Genomic DNA, 24,628 nt, shown 5'->3' with positions numbered 1-24,628 from the left:
CACATAAAAGATTTGTACTATGCATTAATTGTAATTATCTGAATCAGCTTACTATGTTAATCTGTTATTATACCGAATAAGATGCCATTATGTATATCATGTGTTTACTTTTTTATGATTTGAGACAATTTTTATGCAATTTGTAAGGAGGCTTTGTCTGAACATTTTTTGCAATTTTATTTTTTTCATGGAGTACCAATTATCTCAAAAATTACAGCCAAATCTAGCAAAACCGATGTCATATTTGGAATCAGCACCACAAAGTTACCCCAAAATCACTATATTATGATTGGCAATAAAATGAGTGTTGACCTGTGTAATTATTTAGTAAGTAATCACATATTCACCAGTACTGTACAATATAAATGGCTGAAATGTTATACGAAGAGAATGACATACAGTTTAATAAATAGAAAAGGAGATCCTGCTTATATGATTTGTCCAATTTATTACTTTATTATTCATTTTCCTTTTATGTTTTTCTCTAATCTGGAATTTGGTACATATGCTCAGGGACTCATTCCTATGACTAGCGTGTTTTGTTTATTATATTGCCTGCTTGACCATTCAGAGCAAATAAGTGATTTGACGTGGTCAGCCACCTACATAGCCGACCCTGTCCTCTGCCAAGTACTGCATCACCTTTCTCCTGTATCCCAACTTCTTCTAAATGATCTCAACTGTTTGCTGAACTGCGGCCAGACCTGGAACCAAACCAACAAGTTTACAAGAATCTGTGTACTAACGTAGCAGTTACACAGCTCACAAACGTGAAAGAAAAGAATCTTTCTGCTCATGTACTGATCTTCATATTCTGATGCTTTGCCTGCTATAAATGATACATTTATGATTATGATTATGGTAACATCCAGCCAGCTAGAATTAGGTTGTTTAGTGGCTCTTTTCAGAGTATATTCACTTTATAGGGTTTTCTTACCACGGATATGATAATATGTCTTGATGTTCCTCTTGGCTTATGTACTTTGTAATGGGTGAATGTACCACAAAATAATTATATTTATCCTGAGACACCAGATGTACGGAGCACAGCCGGTGTCATACCCAAACATCCTGTAGAGTCCAGCATGTGTTGCTTTTACTATAAAGATCTATCTATCTATCTATCTATCTATCTATCTATCTATCTATCTATCTATCTATCTATCTATTCACATACACATACATCTCTCCAGACAAGGATTCTTATGCTGCAAACTCTGTAATTGTGAGGATAGATTTATTCAGAATTTTGTGGCTACTGCTATGATTGATACTATATACCTATAACATAATGTTTTTTAACTTCTATTCACTATTTATAACTAACAAAATAACTAATCACACTGTCCATTTTTTATATTTCGCCATGGAATATCTAGTATTATTTGATGTCAAGCTATTAAATTAATAAAAATTAGGTTTTAATACCCTTGATATAAGTTTGTGGTAATTTGTTCTCTTGAAGCTGGGTACACACTACAAAAAAATACTCCCAATTAGATATCTGTAACGATTTTATCAACGATTGAAAGTCCTGATGAGCATGCCAATTTGTGCGTACACACCAACGCGATTTACCTTCAGATCTGTGCTCCTCATCTGTCATAACCATCTGCTGAAAAGATTGTGACTCTGTAAACTCCATACAAATCTGCCTACACTGCTGGTCGTGAGTGCATACACACTACAGAATTTGCCCAACATTGTTCCATCGTTGAGAGTGATTTTCAGTCAGATTGTAAAATCAAATCAAACGATACGATGTGTATTGGTACATTTACACATTATTGTGGGAGCATACACACTAATGTAATATCAGACCTAACAGTCTTATATCGTGTGATTGGCACGATAGTTCGGTGTAAAACCTGTAGTGTAGCTGATGCAGATTCGGATACAATTGTGCCAATTGTGCCTCAAATTGCAGGTGTAATTTGTGTTCAATAAAAATGCTGCAATTGTGACCGTTTGCAGAGTGGCAACTATCTTAAGAAGCGTTCTGGTCGACAATAATAGCATATGATCCTGGTTTATGCCGGCATACTTCACATAGACTTACATCCCAATTGCGCTAGAGTTTTCAACCATTTATCTTATTTGCAACAAATTCTAGTAGGTATCAATAAAACTGTTAAAACTTAATACACAAAACCTAATACAGCAGAAACAACTCATAAACTCGTCTACGGAAAATAAAACAGGTTTACTTAATCATGTATACAATAGCATAATATATGCCCGAGTAACGAAAAAAATCCGCGTAAGTGGAGAAGTCGTAAACAGCCTATCACAAGCAGTTCGCTTGCTCATCATCATTTTCCACTATTTGCATCTGCCCCATACTAGCCACAAATAATATGGCTTTCTCAGATGCTTATACATCTTTGTACCAATCTGCATCTATTTGCAATTGTATGAATACATCCTTGCTGTACTAGGACTCATCATGAAAGTAAGATGTCTGATTACTCTACCTATCATGTACAGAAAGAGGGGGGTGCCTAACAGTGATTGGCATACAGGGGGCAAAGTTCTACTTGCAGGAGGGAAGCAGATGGAGTACGGAGCATTCCTTTGCACATGGGCCAGAATGGTGGATCAGGAAGTAGTGGTGGAGGGCTTGGACCTGTTCTCAATTAATTCTGGGCTATAACACAATAGGAATATTCATGGGTCCCTTGCCACTGGGCCTCAAATAGTTTTTTAAGAAGTCACAAAATGTGGGCCTGGGTACACCTAAGGTTGCAGTTTCTCCAACAATCAGGTTAGGTGGTGGAGTACATCCTACTAAGTCTCATCGGGGTGTAATACCATCTATAATACACCTTGTGCACATTTCTTTAATCCTGGTTGAAAAGGGGCTTTTACTCTCAATCTCATGTCCCCCTCATCTGAAGGGTGGGCAAGATCCCTCTCCCATTTTGCTTTGTGAAAGTTCTGTTTGAGTAAGGTAAAATCTAGGAGGATACAGTGTCTTTGGACATGGGAGGATGTCTACAAATATGCCCAGAGAGGGAGAGGGCTCATAGAGACATAGCTGGAAGTAGTGAATTCAAAGAATACCTGATTTGGAAATATGAGCTTAGTATGCAGGAGGAGGGCTTTTGCTGGATATCATCAAGGGACACCCATTGTCCTTGTTTACAGAAAATGATGGGGAACTTGAGATTTACTTGATTCTGCTCTTAGACCAAGCTAAGGAAAATCAGGGCTGCTCCAGTTAGGGGTTATGGGAGAGATAGAAGAGGTGATACCCAGACTTAGAATATAAGTCCTACATTTTTACAGAGAACTTTAGCATTGAGAGTAATTCTGAGATGAGAATTCTATGTTTTTTGTGCATTTACGGTAAGGAAAGTCCGATTCAATGTCCAACCAGGATGAAATGCTTCGACAAATAAAATAACTTTATGTCTATACCTCTAGATATAGGTTTCTTGAGAATATTGACAGATAGTTTTATAAGTCCTTTATTCCAGATAAAACGAGTGAGGACTTTTTGGACTTTATTTAGCAGGCACAGGGGGACAATTACCAGGAGGGACTGGAAGCGTTATGGTCATTTAAGAATGACATTTATTTTTATGGCTATGGTCCTGCCCAACCACGAGATGATCAGGTGACTCCAGGAGGGCAGGTCAGCTTGTAGTTTGAAAAAATGTTTAGAAAAGCTCTCTTGAAACAGTCATTTGTAGGTATTTTACCTTTGTTTTATTGCCACTTGAAATTGAATTTTGACTTGAGGACTTCAGTGCTCTAAAGCGAGATAGGAAGATGCATGGCCTCTGATGTTGAATAATTGATTTGTAGACTGAGATTTGGAGAAAATGTTTGATTTCGTTTCTTTGGCATAATAACAGTATATTCTAGGGAGCACCCTCTGCAACACAATATAAAACGATATTTGAATTTCCATATATGTGTTAATATGCAGATATTAGAGTCTTTTCCAATGCAGATTGCTTGTCTCCTTTATAGCAAGATATCTAAAGCCAGTTTAGTGCTCTTTGCTTATGATCTTGTCTGGGTTCCTAAAATTTTCCCATAAATTTGTCTTTTGGTATGTAATGGATTTCTACTTGGTCATCGTGACTTGTATGCTCTGGTTTTTGTCTTAATCTTTTTTTTAAATACTGTTTATTGGGAACATGCCAAACAGCACAGATAAAGGCTACAGTCAGGCTACAAGACTGTAACGTAAATAACAAAACATAAATACAAACAAGAAATTGCAGTGTAAGTTTTACTAGTACATGTTTTATAAGGTGAGGATCAAGTGGGTTAGGGGACAGGAAAAGTGTAAGCAGAGAATGAGGGGAGGTAGTTACAGTCTACAATTCCCTAACACACAGACACAGTTTTGCTGTTCTTATTTGAGTATTAAGTGCATAAAATATTAGAATACCTATTGCTATATATTTTTTGCATACTTTAAATGGTCATTAGGGCAGAGAGCCGGTTGTTAATTTATTGGAATCCCACCACTGTGTGTGTATATGTGTATGTGTATATATATACACAATTCTTTCAGTAAAGTGCTAGCCACACCAACACATTAGGTTGGCCACACCACTTGTCAAATGCCTCTCCCACTAACCCACTTAGATGGGGGGCGCCGGTGCCCTGTCTCGCACTGGGTAGACCACACAGAAGGGGGGTGAGGATGAGGGCATTGGTTTGCAGAAGAGGTGGGGATAAAAGCTTGAATTTAGAGATTAAGAAGTTATTGATTTTGATAAGATGTCCATGGGACCCATACTTTGTGAAAAGATGCAGAGGAGTTCCCCAGGATGTTTGTTATATGCTGCATTTGATGTATGTGCCATGTCCGTATTCAACTAGGAGCTGATGTAAAGATACATCTGTTGACGAATATGGGTCTAGGTACGCTCTGCTCTAACAGACAGTACACTGCAGGATAAGTTTAATACATATGTGGACTATCAAGTCACAAAAGAACACACAGAAAACAAAATTATTCAGTTAATGTTACCTGTAAATAATATAGCCATTAGAGAAATAAAAAAGTTTTTATTTTCATTTCCCTTCCATAAAATACATTTATTAGGATGTGATGAATGTCTACGGTACATGAAATACATCCTTTGTGCTTGAAGATGAATTGAACAGTGCTATGCTCACTGGCGTATACTCTGGTTCTGGGCATGCGCAATGTGAATTTTGCGCAAAATATGGCATGTATCAACATTTACGTTCCTTGATGATTCAGGCTTGATATGTCTGAGCAGCTTATAGGAATGTTTAGCGAAATTCGGAATAGGCAAGGGAAGCAGAATATATTTAGGATCAACTGAGATCTGCAAACCTTTGTCTAATCCCTTTTTAATTTGCCTCATTGTCTTTCTGGTTTGACCCATTGGTTGTTCTGACTCTTTTCCTCATTCTTTTTTTGCTGTCTATCCTACTCCTATGATCTCTTGATTTCTTGTTGACTTCACTAACCTATCTCAGAGTAGTACTGCTAAGATAAAATCTTAAAATCTGAGTATGGATGAATGATAATGGTACAGGTAGAAAAACACTGATCCAGGATCAGCCTGGGTGAAACAGTCTCCAACTTTACAATCACAACTCCCATTTGAAATGGTGCAGTTTTGCGGTATACTGCACATTTTTCTTTGATTGGAAGATGTTGCAGTCGGTGATAAATAGCTTTGACTGCTCTGAGGGAGACAAACACAATCAGCTGTAGTGAATGGTATTGTTACCTAATGTTACCAGCTTGTGTAATAATTCCAAGGCACTAGAACAGGCCTGTCCAACCTGCGGCCCTCCAGGTGTTGTGAAACTACAAGCCCCAGCATGCTTTGCCAGTAGACAACCTCTTGATAGCTGGAAGGGCATGCTGGGACTTGTAGTTTCACAACATCTGGAGGGCCGCAGGTTGGACAGGCCTGCACTAGAAGATCAGGACTTGAAACAGGATGCAGGGCTGCCATCAGAAATCGTGCCCCCCGATGAACCAGGGCCATCTTTCCGACTGGGCATGATAGGCAGGGGCCTAGGGGCCCAGGGGAAAAGGGGACCCAAGGCAGTGGAAAAAAAAATCCCCCCCCAAAAAAACGAAAAAAAACCCTACCTTTTGTGGTCACGATCCGGCTCCCTCCCTGGTCCTCCCTTCCATGAAGGGGGTCAGATTTAGGCAATTGAAAGGTAAGTTAAGGGAGGCTCTAATATATATATATATAAATATATATATTTTGTAAAAAAAAAAAAGTGATCATATGTGTTATATATATATATATATTACAAGTTAACCCGTGCATGATACTCATGCATTCTGGTCAAATCAAGCTACTTAAGGTGTTAAAAAGGTTCTTGTCATGCATTTGGGCCATTTTTAACGTGGTTTTGTCCACATGTCACCACCTCATCATTCTTCTCCATCACCTCATCCTTCATTTTCATCGCCACATCTATCCAGATGTCTATCCAGACACAGGGATCTCTCTCAGCGGTCCTGAGTATCACACTCCTCTCACTCTGTCACCCCCGGCAACCACCAACCACTCCCCACTGTCACCCCCAGCAACCACCAACCACTCCCCACTGTCACCCCCGGCAACCACCAACCACTCCCAACTGTCACTTCTCCTTCAAGAAATATATATATATTTTTTTTAAATCTTTATAAACACTTTTAACAATTAACAAATTAAATTAACAAATTAAAAACATCTTAGTATACCAAATTTCAGCCCTTTCTGAATTTTTTTTCCCACACACACTAAGAATTTAGTAGGTCAGTGTATAATTCCACCCAGCAGGTAGCGCTGCAGCTTGGTTTTATTTTTCCACACACACACAGACAGACTAACACACGCCACTAGACATTTATATTATAGATATATATATAAAATCACTTTTTACACACACACACACATATATATATATATATATATATATATATATAAATTAGTTTTAGTGGAGAGGGAGGGAGAGAGAGACTTCAGGGACTGAAGGACAGCGGGAAGAGCCGTGACTGTACCTTCAGCCTTAACTCCCGCAGTGGAACGCATATGCGTTCCACCAACAGGAAGTTCGGAATTTGGAATGCAAGTTTGCGTTCCAAAAGCTGTCACAGTGACAGCCAGGCTGAAGATAGCGGGCCCCCTGGTAAGAGTGTGCCACCGGGCCCCCTGGTGAGCCCGGGCCCGGTACAAGGGTACCCCCTGTACCACCCTGATGGCGGCCCTGACAGGATGCACATAGGTTATGATCTATTAGATATAGAGGCTGTACTTTCTGGGTGGCTCAGATTTCGTTAAGTTTTGTTCATTGAGATACACAAGTAAGTTCCACAAGAGTAGTAGTCTCTGAATAGTAACAGTTCAGATCCTGTAAAAAAGATGCTAGTGACACAACTGAGAACTCAGTACATTACATGCCAGAATCTTAACTATGTCATTAATGGTTTAAGCTCCATGGTGGCCTGGCCAAAAGTTACATTGGCACTTAACAACACTGCTTACACTAACTGCTTTGTTTCCAGAATATTAACAAATCCCCCATTCTGCCTCTTTTCAATACTTTCTATGACAGAATCTGAAAATATATATTATAAGTAACATTTCTGACCAAAAGGCAACTTGGATCAGGTCATTAAAGCAAATCTTAAAAGATTATCTGCCTTAAACAGGAGCAGATTGCAATCCACTAAAGCTGGGTACACACTACAGCAATTTCGACCAACTTTTCATGCCGAGCAATTTTACATGCGATCGATGGTCCGATTGCTCGGTCTATGGACTGCATACACACTAGCCTTGTTTAGAACGATAAAGGGAAGAGCGGACGTCCCTTTAGTGACTTTTTACAGCCATGTTGAGCAATGACTGTAATTCCGTACTCACTGTTGTGGATCGGTCGGAAGTTTATACACACTACACAGCGGAAACGAGATTGGAACGAAAATATTAAACGGTACGACCAACCAAATGAGGGGATAATCGTCCATTTGGGCAGACTTTCGACCATCGTGTCACTGCACACAGTGACCCGACTTTTGAACAAGCGGTCGTATGTCGGCTGTTTGAGCCGATTATTGGACGAAAACAGTGTAGTGTGTTCCCAGCTTAAGTAACCGTATAGTATATGTATATATGACCTCTGCATACTTCTGATCCTCCTTAGTCATGACCACTTTACCCATAAACCCAAGCAGCCCGAAGGAAATCTAGGCACACTCGCACAAATTGAGCACCACAGCAGGTCCAAAGTTTTGCACTGTGAAACGGCCATTCTGCGCTTAGTAAATGACCTGCATTAACTCAGAGAGTTGGTGTTCTAGAATAAATATTATATTTGTATTCTGTGATGTATTATGCAGTTACAAGAAACTTAATCCAGGGAGACATACCCACACAAAATTTAATTTTGTTGGATAGACCGTCATCTCTGAGTAAGACTTTGCATGTGGGATTTATTCACAGCTCACATTACTAAAACAATTTCCCCTGTTGTAGTATGGAGCTAGAACTGTCCAGAGTGTATAGTATGGTTTCTGCGTCTTCTGTCTCTACCACTGATCGTGATATTTATATCAGCTACACCCCCACTATGATGATGATGATGGTTTTGTAAAGTTGCTGTCTCTTGGGCATCCATCAAACTACTACAAAGTTCCCAGCTGTGATGGTTAATGTAGGTTGTTGTCCCTCTTTATTTTTTGCCCAGCATTTCAGTACCATCTTTTTTGTTCTGTATGCTGAAATTCACCTTTTGTTTCTTATCCTTATGTTGTATAACATTTCTTTGCTGGGAATATTTAAATTACAAACAATAGTACTGGGTTATGTGCTATGATCATATCTAGTGATCACATTATGTTGGAGGTGGTAGTCTCTAAGCATAAACAAATCTTGGTTGTGGAAATATTCATGATATTTAGCACATATTAAATGAGTCTTTTATATTTCCTATTTAAACAAAAATAGTAATCTACAAGCGATGGTGCATCTAGGTGAAGAGGGTCCCAGGTTTAAATGTAGGCATCATGTGATCAGCTCACGTCCTACCTTGGGAAGCTCTCTTTGGCTAGGTATTCCCCACTGCTGTTGTCCCCAACCAATTGTGATAGCTATTGAGATATGGCTGGAGGTTTCCACTTAAAAGAGTCATTGGTAATGTCTACATATTCATTTTGTTATCTTTAAGGTCTCCTAATATAATTTGTCATTAAAAAAAGACATTTTAACAAACATCATTACTATGACTTGCGTTTTCTTAGGAGCCTCAAAAATTGCCAAATCTAATAAATTCGAAGTTCAGACCTAAAGCACCATCACTCCTCTGATTACACCTAAATATATCTCTCCTTCCCTGACCTTTGCTATTTTCTACTATATTATGTGACTAACTGTATCTCTGCTATCCCCACATGGATGTTCTAATGCTACCAAAAGCTCAACAGGTCCAAAACAGACCTTATAATCTTAATACATTCCAGAGTCACCACCTTTGTCTCAAATCTCTCACCATCAACACAGTTTCTCCCAAGCAAGCTGCCTTGGTGTCACAGTTCATGATGTCATCTGCTGTACTCAGAGCCGTAACTTAGAATTCTAGTGCCCTGGGCAAGAAAGACAAATGCCGCCCCCCTAGCCCTCAATTTTGACCAAATTAACCTAAAATATTCCTAAATTGCGCCCCCCTTCAGCGCTGCGCCCTGGGCGGTCGCCCCTATGGCACAGCCCTAGTTACGGCCCTGGCTGTACTCCTCACATCCGGTCTCTCTCCCATTCCTATTGCCTCCACCTTCCACACTTTGTGATATTCTACAGTTTTAACCTCCTATATGATATCCTTTTACCAGGCTAGCCACAATTGAATATATCTTAAATGCTTCTTCATTTGATGCTCCATGTTCACTGAATCACACTGCAAATGTCTACATTGGCTCCCTATATTCTCCAGAATCCAATTCAGATAACTTGCCCTCGCTACAAAATACTCAACAACACCAACCTTTCATACATCTCAAGTCTCATCCTGAAATACATTCCCTTATGCTCTTAGATCTATCTCTGACTTGTGCCTTTACTTGTCTTGGATAACCACCTCTCACTCCCACCTAGAAGACTTCTCCTGTGCTGCTACCTACTTAAAGTTTTCTCTACTACGTCCAATCAAGTCTTTAAATACTCTCTGATAACCCACCTCTGTATTATTAGAGTTTACCCTACTCCCACCTGTTCTACTCACACTAATTTACCCTCACAATTTTCCTAATCTCCACTTTGAGCCACAGTTGCTCCTGTTGCCTCACCCTTTTGACACTTGATTGAAAGCTCTCTAATGAACACCCTTTTTTTCATGTCTGCATTTATTTTGTCTATCTTGTATGTCCTTGTTTTGTATGCCCGATTTTCTGTACAGTGGTGCCTTAAAAATCAATTTTAATAATAATAATAATAATAATAATGTCAGCAACTATGCACACAAATACAGATTTAACTGTAATTATTTTAAATTAAGCCAGATAGTCCTGCTTTTAAGGGAATAGGTATGTATATTGTTGTATTATGTTTGTTGCACAAGAATTACAAGACCTTTATTGAGCAATAAACTTCAAAGTATTCCACTCACTATAATTGACTGTTAGGATGTGTGTGATTCTCCTGGATTGGGAGGAATGTATACAATGTTTGATCTTGGACAATAGATCGGCTGCTGTTTATAATCAGAGAAAGTACATTGCTTGCATTTCCCATCTGAAACCTCACATTTTTCCAGGGATGGTTTGGTCAGATGTGAAGCGTCTCTGGTATGACGGCCTGGAAGATTTTCTGGAGGAATCTCGGAACCAGCTCAGCTTTGTGATGAATTCCTTGTACCTGGCAACTTTCACTCTTAAAATAGTGGCTCACAGCAAGGTGAATATGCGTTGTGCTATCTATACGGAAAATATTTACAGAAAACAGTTTTAGCACTGGTATTGCTGGGGATTTATACGGCTATTGACATCAGTGTGGGAGTTATTTATGGTCATTAGAGAGGCTGGAGAAATCCTTTACTTTGGGATCATGCCAAAATACCAAAACTTCGTCATAGAGCCAGGAAAGGCAGTTTCTATCATTTAAAGTGACATGGGGGTATATTTACTAAACTGCGGGTTTGAAAAAGTGGAGATGTTGCCTATAGCAACCAATCAGATTCTAGCTGTCATTTTGTAGAATGCACTAAATAAATGAAAGCTAGAATCTGATTGGTTGGTATAGGCAACATCTTCACTTTTTCAAAGCCGCAGTTTAGTAAATCTAGCCCATGATGTCCAGATAGATTTTCAGAGCTAGGCAAGACCATACTCCCCTTCTGTGTGGAGATGGTAGGCCCCCTTTAAATGTCTATACACAAGACATACTGATTACAGGTTTGTTTAATTATGCTGAAAAAGCAAGCACTCACTCATTCTACTTAAATCAGTTTCATTCGAGAAAACGCAAACTTCATAACACTAAAGTCTAAAGTTACAAACCGGTCTTCCTCTGTTTAAACTGTAAAGTATTGTCCTGCAAATAATATGACACAAGGATGAACAATGCTTCTTTGATCACAGTTGTTTTGGATGTTTATACAAACCAGTAAAGCAGTACATCAATCAGTCTTTGATTTATTTATTATTTCACTGATTTGGTTGTGAATTCAGCAACTTTAAACAGGTCATCATGTGATAAACTTTTTTCTTATATCTTTCTGATAGTTTCACCTTATTGCAGAAAGGAAGGACTGGGACGCTTTCCATCCTACACTGGTGGCAGAAGGTCTTTTTGCTTTTGGGAATGTACTCAGTTACCTCCGTCTTTTTTTCATGTACACGACCAGTTCAATCCTGGGCCCGTTGCAGGTAAATCCTGCACTGACATGATGTACTACGCTATTTGTTAATCGGTTGCAACAGAGCTTTAAAAACACATGGTGGCAGTAAAGAGGCTGATATTGTTTATCCATTAGAAATGTGTAGGTTCAATTTATGTATGATTATATTATATTTATCACTTCCTGTTAATCTTATGGTAAGATTTTATTATATTTTAGGGCTAGCACAAACTTAAAATCAAATTTTACATTATTACTCATATCATTAGAATTAAAAGATTAGTGTGCTACAAAGAGGTCGGTTTATGTTTAATATTCCAGCAGCATAAGGCAAACAGATTAGCATTTGCATTTTTTTCCAACTATGTTTGGTTTCACCTCACTTGCCTGCAAAAGAAAAAGTAAATTATTGTGTAGTTTAGAGGATCAAGGTATAAACGTAATAAATACAATATTTTTCTGGTGTAGACCATGTATATATTTAGCTAGGATTGTTTATTCTGATTCTATAATGAGTGGCTTGCTGACAGTGCACTAACAAACAGTAAAACAGATTTGTTGATTGAAATCCCAGTTTTATGTCTTTGTGACCTTGTGTATGCCATTTAACAACATTGTACAAAGAGCAATGATGTGCTGTAACCAATAGCATTCAATCAGATGTAAATGGTTTGCAGTCTAGAGGAGTCAGTGGTGGATCGAGTGATCAAGGGATAGGAAATATGTGAGCCAGGCAGCCAGGGCCCGTGCTAGGGTCCCCGGCGCCCTAGGTACAATTTTGAAATCCGCCCCCCCCAAAAAAAACCACCCCTTCCCCCCAAAAACAATCCGCCCCCCAGTCTTTCCTTCCCTTAAACTCCATAACGCTGCTCCCCTCTGCGGGGTCCCGTCCCTCACTGACACTGTCGGGCCCTGATGATGATGTCACGCCCGACAGTCAGTGAGGGGAGGGGAGGAGGCGGAGGTGCACCCCATCAGCTGTTGGAGGGGAGGCCGTTGCGGCGATGGTGATCCATTGCTGTGCGGCGGCCGTGGAAGATATGCCCAGCGGTTGCCGCACAGTTTTACAGTATAAAACTATCTGCCTTTTAATTCTGTGGTGCCCACCAGAGCCCGGCGCCCTAGGCAACTGCCTAACGTTGCCTAATGGGAGCGCCGGGCCTGCAGGCAGCAAAGATGTCATGTCAAGGAATTGGGAGAAAGGGGCTATAAATGATAGCAACTTACAGGCGGATAGAAGATATGGGTGGTGTGGATTTCAGAGGAATAGTAGAAGAGGGAGGGGCCAGGATATGACTTGGAAGGTTTGGTGTGGAGAATGTGGGGTGTCTACTCCATCCACCGAATTTACGGAGCTGCTATAAACAACAGACAGTAGGATGGCATAAAAATTCACGAAACTCACTTGGCCGACTGCTAATAAATGCTGACTGACCTTAAGAATGACAAATCAAGTCCCCGACAGTGTGTTAAGAAATCACGATCATCAGTAATAACAGCAGCCTGTTTTCATGTCATTTTAAATTGCGGCCTGTATCTCAGTATTTTTAAAGCGGCAATGGGGGGTCCCTAACACTAACCCTATTCCTTACCCTAACCCTAAGTCTAACACTTAGCTCCGATGAGAAGTGGCATTGCCGCTTTAAAAATAGTGATTATAGAGGTCGCAATTTAAAATGATGTGAAAATTATTAATGGTGCTCGTGATTTCTTACCACACTGTCGGAGACTTGTTTTGCCATTGTTAAGGTCAGTCAGGATTTATTAGGAGTCTGGCAAGTGAGTTTTGTGTATTTTTGTTTGTGGTAGTCACTGTCGGTGTTATCAGCACCGTTAAAGTAACTACATCTGCATCACCCACCTCGTTTGTCCCATCATCTGGCTGAGGGAGATTCCCCTGTAAGAAAGAGCCTGGGTTCTGTAACTGTAAGGATGTTGAAGGATTTTTAAATGAAATGATCATAGATAAGTGCAAGTTTGTTAAACATAGATCTAGAGTTCCAGAATGCACAGGAAAAGAATAGGAAGGGCTGTAGAGAGAAATATAGAAAAGTTTGGCGGGATTGGAAATAGAAAGTAGATGGGAAGTTTTGGGATGGGAAGAAGAGAATGAGCAGATAGGGGGGTTGCACATGTGCAGGTTTGGGTGAGACAGCAAGCATGAAAGTCAGCAAGGCAGACATGAAAGTGAGCAAGGCAATAAAGAAGACACGGGAGGCTGATTTGTGAGGTTTGTTTTGTGTAGTTCGGTGATTGAGGTGGATGCACAGGGAGCAAAAAAGTTCATGGATGTACAGCCATGGCCAAAAGTTTTGAGAATGACACAAGTATTGTTTTTCACAAAGTTTCCTGCTTCAGTGTTTTTAAACCTTTTTGTCAGATGTCGCTACGGTATACTGAAGTAAAATTACAAGCATTTCAAGTGTCAAAGGCTTTTATTGTTTACTATTACATTAAGTTTACGCAAAGAGTCACTATTTGCAGTGTTGACCCTTCGTTTTGAAGACCTTTGCAATTCGCCCTGGCATGCTGTCAATCAACTTCTGGGCCACATACTGACTGAGGGCCACCCATTCTTGCCTAATCAATGCTTGGAGTTTGTCAGAATTTGTGGGTTTTTGTTTGTCCACCCGCCTCTTGAGGATTAACCACAAGTTCTCAATGGGCTTATGGTCTGGGGAGTTTCCTGGCCATGGACCCAAAATTTCGATGTTTAGATCCCCGAGCCACTTAGTTATCACTCTTGCCTTATGGCAAGGTGCTCCATCATTCTGAAAAAGGCATTGTTCTTTAACAAACTGTTCTTGGATGGTTGGGAGACGTTGCTCTTGGAGGATGTTTTGGCCCTATTCTTTATTCATGGTTGGGTTCTTAGGCAAAATTGTGAGTGAGCCCACTCCCTTGGCTAAGAAGCAACCCCACACATGAATGGTCTCACAATGCTTTACTGTTGACATGACACAGGACTGATGGTAGCGCTCACCTTTTCTTCCCCGGACAAGCCTTTTTTCCAGATGCCCCAAACAATCTGAAAGGGGATTCATCAGAGCAAATGATTTTACCCCAGTCCTCAGCAGTCAAATCCATGTACCTTTTACAGAATATCAGTGTGTCGCTGATGTTTTTCCTGGAGAGAAGTGGCTTCTTTGCTGGCCTTCTTGACAGCAGGCCATCCGCCAAAAGTCTTCGCCTCACTGTGCATGCAGATGCACTCACACCTGCCGGCTGCCATTCCTGAGCAAGCTCTGCACTGCTGGTGCCCCAATTCCGCAGCTAAATCAACTTTAGGAGAAGTTCCTGTTGCTTGCTGGATGTTCTTGGGCACCCTGAAGCCTTCTTCACAACTATTGAGCCTCTCTCCTTGAAGTTCTTGATGATCCAATAAAGGGTTTATTTAGGTGCAATCTTACTAGCAGCAATATCCTTGCCTGTGAAGCCCTTTTTGTGCAAAGCAATGATGACTGCACTTGTTTCCTTGCAGATAACCATGGTTAACAGAGGAAGAACAATGATATCAAGCACCACCCTCCTTTTAAAGCTTCAGTCTGTTATTCTAATTCAAGTCAGCATGACAGAGTGATTTCAAGCCTTGTTCTCGTCAACATTCTCACCTGTGTTAATGAGTGAGTGACCTGATGTCAGCTGGTCCTTTTGTGGCAGGGCCGAAATGCAGTGGAAATGTTGTTTTTGGGATAAAGTTCATTGTCATGGCAAAGAGGGACTTTGAAATTAATTGCAATTAATCTGATCACTCTTCATGACATTCTGGAGTATATGCAAGTTGACATCATAAAAACTGAGGTTGCAGACTTTGTGAAAAATAATATTTGTGTCATTCTCAAAACTTTTGGCCATGACTGTAGACAAGCAAAGAGGGAAATAGTCAGGTGGAAATAAACATGGAAGAGGGAGGAATAGAAGATGAGATATATGGAGAAGTGGGTAGGAGAAATAGGTGGAGTGATGTGAGAGATGTAGATGAATATGCATTAGTTAGTGTAGGTATTGAAGAAAAAGGGTAGGCGTAGTTGAATTCATATTGAAATATTACAATTGAAATTCCAAATAAAGTTGAAATAAATATATTTTTATTTTAATGGGTATTAGGGAGGGAACACTGGGCAAATTGAAAATATCTCTTTTCTCCTCCTGTTACATAATTATCAAGATTGCCTAGATTTATCCCAGCCTGTATTCAGCTAGATCTCCCTTCTGTAGAGATAAAATATGTATGTGTACATACAGGGTTTGACAATGCAATAGGATCTAGGAACAATTGTATTATTATTAATTGATTTATTTTACTTATTTGTTAGACCATTTGAAGTCAGTGGAGGATCTGACAAGGGATCTCCCATGCACACTAACACTATAAGCTCTAGTGCTATCTGCGTCCAAGCATGTTATATGTAAGCTGCATTTAGATGCAGACTACACTGGATCTAATAGTGTTGGCGTCAGTGGAGATCTTATCTAGAACTCCCTAACACTCCTGATACATCACCAGGTTTTCTGCTAACGGTTGGGGGGTGAATAAATCTGTTCCTTCCTGCTCTCTGTGTATGAGCGCTTGCTACCCTTCACTCCCGCCTAATTTCTACATCTCAGAACAATATGCCAAACACAACTACTGCTAAAAGTAGTTGGCAAGCGGGTAATGGTCGCTGCCTAGGCATTTGGAGCACGTCTATGCCAGGAATCTGGCCGCGTGAAGCAAGGAACTTCTGAATGATTTTCTGAGTAAACACAGTTGTTTTGACATTCAGGAAAGACAGTTCTACTATACTGTATATAATTTATCAATTTGTTTTTCTCAATATAATTTAACATTAGTTTCGAATTCTGGAACATTCTTCAATAATCATCACACAAAGATTGCATGCAGACCTTAAAAGTACTTTAACCCCTCTCTTTTCATGTTGCGAAGGTCACTGTTTTGAGCATAAGTCTTTCTGTAGTAGGTTCTTTTACCCATACAACTCCTCTTAGAGTATTTCTGTCTCCGTGTGTCAGTTGGATTCTCACATCAACAGTCCACAGTCAGACCATTCAGTCACAAACACTGAACCTTACATGCCAAGTACTGACCAGTACACTACAGCAGTCTATGTGTTTAGAACTTTCCACACTCAGGACTCCGAGTTTAGTTTGTAAGATCTATTTATACATCTGTGTGGACATTATGATTCATATAGCGATATAAATCATCTCATTTTTCATTACTTAACACATTAATGGTAGGTAAATTAAGACTGTCAAATGATAGTGGACATGGGACATTTGAAGTTCACATTTTCATATAAACTTGAAGATGTTTTATTCAGAATATCCTAGAATAAAAAATACATTATCAACACTTGCAGAATTCAATTGAATACAATATGCAGTTACTCTAATTTTACTAAAAAGTACATAAGAGTACTAGAGAAAAAGACTACTCACCTTTTAATATCTTGGTTCTTAGGTCACAAAAACAAAAGGCCTGTTCAATTGTTATACAAGTTTCAGAACCCTATATTTAAGTTTATTTTAAATCCAGTATATGTATTACAGTTCTGCATTGTAGAATGATTTTGATGTTTTTAACAGGCTCTAAACCTATACTTATACTCTGTTTTAGACTCTAGAACCCTATTTGTCTAATGTAAATATTAATTGCAACATATATGAAAATATTCTTGTTATAGGACGTTGCCTACCAGTGCTTTCAGAGCTCACCAATCATTAGAGATAGCATTGTTTATCTTCTCTACTGAGCTCTGCAGTCAGTCTTATTGATGTATCATCATCCTCTCCCAATACAGTAGCTTTGGAATTGGAACGTGGCCTTTTGGCAAGTGATATGTGTGATGTAATCAGGGACTGTGTACAACATCACTGGGAGCGTGGCCAGGCACTGAAAGGACTAAAGATATAACAGAGAGGTTACTCAAAGAGAGGTTACTCATAACTATTTGTTGGATTGTAAGGGCTCAACCAACCAAAATGCATTTGGTTTAAAATAGCTACATTTATCTGTACCCTTTAGCATTTATTCCTCTATTGTCTTATTTTTATTCAGATTTTATTATTTTTTACGTAGGTTTTGATATGTACTGTGTTGTGTGTTTGCTAGTGCTCACTAAATCAGCATACACACATATGCTTATAAGCAGAGCCGGACTAAGGGGGAACGTATGCAACAGGTCTCCATCTCCAAGGTGTCCCCTACCACTGGAGACAGTTATTTGCCCATTCATTTTTAAAGTGAGCCCTCTCTGAGTGTTCAGAGGAGATGTCAGGAATCCCCACAATCCAGTGCTCAGATACGAAGTGTGTTCAATTACTGTCTGAGCAGCATGGAGCAGCAAGGAGTGCAGAGCTAGAGAACAGTGCCGGCAGTCACAACAACTAAAGGTTGACATAGACAGCTATATGGAGGGGCTGTAATGATATCTATATGGATGGGTCTGTAATGATATCTACAGTCAAGTTCATAAATATTGGGACATCGACACAATTCTCATATTTTGGTATCTATACACCACCACAATGGATTTGAAATGAAACTAACAAGATGTGCTTTAACGACAGACTTTCAGCTTTAATTTGAGGGTATTTACATCCAAATCAGGTGAACAGTGTAGGAATTACAACGGTTTCTATATGTGCCTCACACTTTTTAAAGGACCAAATGTAATGGGACAATCGACTCAAAAGCTATTTCATGGACTTGTGTGGGCTATTCCCTCGTTATTTCATCATTAATTAAGCAGGTAAAAGTTCTGGAGTTGATTCTAGGTGTGGCATTTGCATTTGGAATCTGTTGCTGTCGACTCTCAATATGAGATCCAAAGAGCTGTCGCTATCAGTGAAGCAACCCATCATTAGGCTGAAAAATCAAAACAAACCCATCAGAGAGATAGCAAAAACATTAGGTTTGTCCAAATCAATTGTTTGGAACATTCTTAAAAAAGAAAGAACGCACCGGAGAGCTCAGCAACATCAAAAGACCCGGAAGAACACGGAAAACAACTGTGGTGCATGACTGAAGAATTTTTTCCCTGGTGAAGAAAACCCCCTTCACAACAGTTGGCCAAATCAAGAACACTCTCCAGGAGGTAGGTGTATATGTGTCAAAGTCAACAATCAAGAGAAGACTTCACAAGAGCGAATATAGAGGGTTCACCACAAGATGTAAACCACTTGTGAGCCACAAAAACAGGAAAAGTTTGGCAAACAACATCTAAAAAAGCCATTACAGTTCTGGAACAACATCCAATGGACAAATGAGACAAATATCAACTTGTACCAAAGTGATGGGAAGAGAAGAGTATGGAGAAAGAAAGGAACTGCTCATGATCCAAAACATGCCACCTCATCAGTGAAGCATGGTGGTGGTAGTGTCATGGCGTGGGCATTTATGGCTGCCAATGGAACTGGTTCCCTTGTATTTATTGATGATGTGACTGCTGACAAAAGCAGCAGGATGAATTCGGAAGTGTTTCGGGCAATATTATCTGCTCATATTCAGTCAAATGCTTCAGAACTCACGGCGCTTCACAGAGCAGATGGACAATGACCCAAAGCATACTGCAAAAGCAACCAAAGAGTTTTTTTAAGGCTAACAAGTGGAATGTTATGCAATGGCCAAGTCAATCACCTGACCTGACCTGAATCCGGTTGAGCATGCATTTCACTTGATGAAGACAAAACTGAAGGAAAAATGCCCCAAGAACAAGCAGGAACTGAAGACATTTGCAGTAGAGGCCTGGCAGAGCATCACCAGGGATGAAACCGAGCGTCTGGTGATGTCTATGCCTTCCAGACTTCAGGCTGTAATTGACTGCAAAGGATTTGCAACAAAGTATTAAAAAGTTACTTTTGGTCCCTTAAAAAGTGGGAGGCACATATAGAAACCGTTGTAATTTCTATACTGTTCACCTGATTTGGATGTAAATTACCTCAAATTAAAGCTGAAAGTCTGCAGTTAAAGCACATCTTGTTTGTTTCATTTCAAATCCATTGTGGTCGTGTATAGAGCCCAAAATATGAGAATTTTGTCGATGTCCAAATATTTATGATCTTTACCCATAACCCACCTGGCTTCACTTTAAGGACAATGAATAACAACCTCATTGCCACATTATCAATATACAATACAAAAGATACATATTTACATTGCGCTACAATGTCCCCTTATTCATATGTAATTAGACACTGCAGTTGTAGTCTGTTGAGCTGGGGAACAAAAGCAAGGGCTATAAAAAGTACTTACTATAATCCTCATTATGTGAAAAACGAGAAACAGAATGGTTAGTGTTATCTCACTTGTTTCTTCACACGCATTATCATCTATCCTGCTTCCTGACTATACTGCCTCTCAGCACTTCAGTTACTGGCAACTGCCACCTCTCCATTGTATTTGTGTTACCTGTTCCACGATCAAGACCTGTGGAAAACCTGCAGAACATTGATCCATCCTTCTTCCGGGCCATACTGCCCATCAGGACCTCAGCACTCCAGTTACCTGCAGCTGGTACTTCTAGGTTGTACTCCTGTTACCTGTACAATCAAGATCTGTGGCTAATCTGCAGAGCTTTGTGTATCATCATCGATCTTGTTTCCAGGCTCATCGCCTCTTCCTGTAGTTTGGGTCTTTCACCTCTCAACCCTGATTGCGGCCTGCTCCTCAGAACACCGTGAATCAGAATTGATCCTGTGCTCTATTACCTACTAGGATCTCTGCGCTCAAGTGCTCTGTTGCCATTCCATCTTGTTTCTCAGATCTAACTATGTACTTACCTTTCGGTGTCCCAGCTCAGCCTCTCGTCTCATCTTTGTCTGGGTTGTCATACCTCGTTCTGTGCCTCCTAGAGGACTGAGACCTGCAGTTAGAGAGCAGCTATATCCCTTTATGAGGATCCCTGGTGAATACTTCTCTTCCTGTTAGACTCCGCACCTCTTGGAGGTTAGTCATCACCTGAGCAGGGTTCGAGGTCTATTCTAACATCTGATACCGTGACAGATATCTATATAGAGTGGGCTGTATTGATATCTATAGGGACGGGGTTGTAATGATATCTATAGGGAGGGGGATGTAAAGATATATATAGGGGAAGCTGTAATGATATCTAAATGGAAGGGACTGTAATGATATCTATAGGGGGGGCCGTAATGATATCTATATGGAAGGGGCTGTAATGAGAACTATAGGGGGGGCTGTAATGAGAACTATAGAGAGTAAGTGGTAATGTGAACTATAGAGAGGGGGCTGTAATGAGAACTATACGGAGTCAGTGGTAATGTGACCTATAGAGAGGGGTCTGTAATGAGAACTATAGGGAGTGGACTGTAATGTGAACTACAGGGAGGGACTGTAATGTGAACTACAGGGAGGGACTGTAATGTGAACTATAGGGAGGGGACTGCAATGACTTGGAGGGGGCAAAGGCTGAGATTTGGAGGGGGTAATGAGAGAGAGATGAGGGTAACAATAACACAGTTATTCTCTTATTTTTTTTTACTAATGACACTATGCCCTTAATGTTAGACTTTAATGGCCCCCCTGTCTTAAACGCCACAGAACCCCCAAAGCCTTGTTCCAGCTATGCTTGTAAGCCTCTCTCTGTGCTACACAAAATTTGTGTATTTGTGACTCAGAGATAGAGTGGGCGGCAGAGAGGACTCAGCTGCATCTCGTAACCAACAGAGCAAAGAATGTCTGTACAGCACATCAACTGCTATCCTCCAGCTGTAATCTGAGCTGAATGTAATCATTGCCTGATTATACTCTAATGCCTCTCCTTTCATAATGGTTCCCTGGCTACATTTGGTACAGAATAGACAGCAACGTGACTCTGCCAAACTTCAGAAGTCAAGCATATTTTTATCTACTGCTGGCACTTGTGGGCTTCATATATTAAACCATTTAATCCTGGAAAAAAAGAAACTTAGAGCTAGATTCTAGCCTTTTCTCTGGAGCTCTCTGTTTTAAGAAGATAATTCAGGACTATGAGACCAAAGAAAGTATTTATGAGAATGTTTTATTAGTGGAAGTAGTAGAGCCTAGTGCCTTTTTATATGACACAAAATGTTCTTTACCCCTTGCTTTATATCCACTTTTATACAATTAGTTATATTAGGTGTACTTCATATTTAGCTGTTGATTTTTCATCAATGGCTGTTACACATTTCACTTTACAATACTAAATGAGGAAACTATTAATTATATTTGACCATATTAAATCATTGTTTTTGTCTCCACAACTGGCCACTGTGTAACTCTGGAATCTGAATTCCCCACTATCTACCCAACTGCAGATTGAGGGCCTCATTTAAGAAATCTAGCTAAACATAGACAAACCGTATTGTGATGCAAAGGGGTCTAATGCAATTGTTTTCCATGCAGAGAAAATACTAGCTGCTTTTGCATGCAGCACACAAATACTGGGCAGTTTTATATTTACATTGCAATTAAGAGTTGAGCTAGGGTGCAGACCACCCTGCATTTCAACCTAGTTTTGACAACGTAACAAATTGCACCTTCTTCCTAGATTTACTCTCAACTCTAAATTAGGCCTCTAGTGGCTTGCTTCCACTATGGAGTTTTCCATTTCTCCTTTCCCACATTGTTAAACCTGCAGTAGACAGATAAAAAGCCACTTGCTGATTGGTTGCTATTGTCAGGTGCCTGTCATTTCCCCCGCCTCGTCTGGTTGCCTGGCAGCCAGACACCATACTTTTCCGCTGGCTCTGCTGATCATGCTCGTCTTGGTGCTAGACAATGAGACACTATCAGGATCTCCGATAGTGCCTGTTGACGTCACGACGCTGGCACTACTATTGGATCTTGGCTCTATTTAAGACAGGCTCTGGCACCATGCTGCTGCCAGAGCTTTGGGTCACCTTTGGGCCATCTTACCATGGAAGAATGCGTAGCCAAGAAATAGTATGGAGCTTAGTCGATTCCTTGAAAGTAAATGTCTGATTTGATGCCACTGAGTTAGTGCAGATTTGCACCTTTCAACAATGATAGTAATTAACCCTCACTGTCTACATTTCCATAATAAATATCATACTTCTTACTGTCTAGAATATTTGAATCAGATCTCTGGTTCAATCAATGACGAAATATTTATGTTTTCATCTATATATCATAATGTATGGTCTTTTATTACACATGACACTACAAGATTTCTCTGCCACACACACACACACACACACACACACACACACTACCATTAGCCTACCAGTATGGTGGGGAACTGGAGCATCTGGAGAAAATCCATGCAAACATGGGAAGAACATACCAACTCCACACAGGTAGTGTCCTTGTTGGAATGGAAGCCATGGCACAGTGCTGTGAGACAGTAATAGTATTCATATTGTCTGGTAACTGCATATGTCCTCCATAGATCGTCCAGTTTACATAACTGTATGCGAGCTGAAGCGTTCTCATATGACAATGGGAAAGTGTATTTCATACAACAGTATTTGTCAGATATTTCTTACAACTTGATACCTACATATATAATTTCACCCATTTGAAATTGTGTAGCAAAAAATAATATTTACTTACTGATTAGTATAGGTGATCGTTTGTGTCCTCTGTATTAACCTCTGTGCAGATCTGGTCATTCAGCTTAATCACCAAATGACCATGTCTTTAGCCAGTGGCCCCCTACACATGCAGATGGGAATCCATTGACAAGATGTTCTGTTTGGTCAAATGAAATCTAATCTTAGTAAACAATTCAATGGTGGTTACAATATAAGACCATTTGGGAAATATTAATAAGTTATTTCTCAGACCTGCATGTCTTTATGTCTTTACAGCTGGCCAACTTTCTTCAGACTAATAAATTGCATGGTCACATTGTTCCCTGCTACCTAATGACTACACACACATTTTGGTATGATAATCAGGCAATAGGATTTATCACCAGTATGATAACATTCCTGGCTATGCAATTATTTTGAACACACACAAAGTGAAATAAAAAATGACTAAACTGCAATCACAATATGTGGGGACAGCCTCGCATGCATTAGTATTGTCAGTTACGCTCTATATAAAATTGTCACAAAAGTGAATGTGAACATTGATCCATCTGAGGCTGCTTACTTTGGTGTTTTGTTGTCATAATCCGACTTTGTACCCGTTGATGTATACAAGTGGCTATTAGGAGTGGCTGGTCAGAGCTCTGTGACTGGCTGTCTCTCATCATTTACATCAGAAAATGAGAAAATATAAAATTTGGTCTAATAAAATGACCTTGTTTCCAGATTAAACCCTTCTCCCTTATTGAGTTGTATTTGGGATTTTTTTTAGTTAAGGTATCAGCTGGTTCCTATACTTGAAGAATCTAAGCAATAAAGTTCTGGTGTAATATTCTGGGGTTGGGGTAATTGCACACTAAGGGGCATATTCAATTAGCTTTTGGATTCGCGGTAACGCGTCGGAACAGCCGCGAAACGTAATACACGGTACCGCAATAACGTGGATTTTCGTTCGCAGCCCATAGGGTTGCGAACGAAAATCCGCGTTAATGCAGTACCGTAATACCCGCAAGAACGCGCACTTTTCGCGGCAACGCGCGTTACCGCGAATCCAAAAGCTAATTGAATATGCCCCTAGGATTGATAAGAATTCAGGAAAAGTGTATTTTCTTGTGATAATGCTTGTGTTCCCTACCTAATGCCTTTAAAATTAATTTATATTTAATTCAATAAACTACCAAATGAAAGTCCTATACCTTCTTCAGAAATGGCTTAGCTATTTCTCACAATGCCAGTGCAGCACAAGATA

General features: G+C 39.9%; 1 protein-coding gene across 2 annotated transcripts in view; it reads left to right on the top strand.

Moving 5' to 3' along the window:
- Positions 1 to 24,628, top strand: part of TRPC1 (transient receptor potential cation channel subfamily C member 1) — a 71,494-nt gene that overhangs the window by 23,659 nt on the left and 23,207 nt on the right. For both annotated transcript variants that reach the window (XM_075201934.1, XM_075201935.1), the window contains 2 exons: positions 10,756 to 10,895; positions 11,723 to 11,866. In XM_075201934.1, coding sequence (XP_075058035.1) covers positions 10,756 to 10,895; positions 11,723 to 11,866 — 284 coding nt within the window. The remainder of the gene's footprint in view (positions 1 to 10,755; positions 10,896 to 11,722; positions 11,867 to 24,628) is intronic.

This window comes from Mixophyes fleayi, chromosome 3 (genome assembly GCF_038048845.1).
Source record: "Mixophyes fleayi isolate aMixFle1 chromosome 3, aMixFle1.hap1, whole genome shotgun sequence".
Classification (NCBI taxonomy): Eukaryota; Metazoa; Chordata; class Amphibia; order Anura; family Limnodynastidae; genus Mixophyes; species Mixophyes fleayi.
Note: the sequence above shows the minus strand (reverse complement) of the source record. Positions and strands in the feature narration are given on the sequence as shown.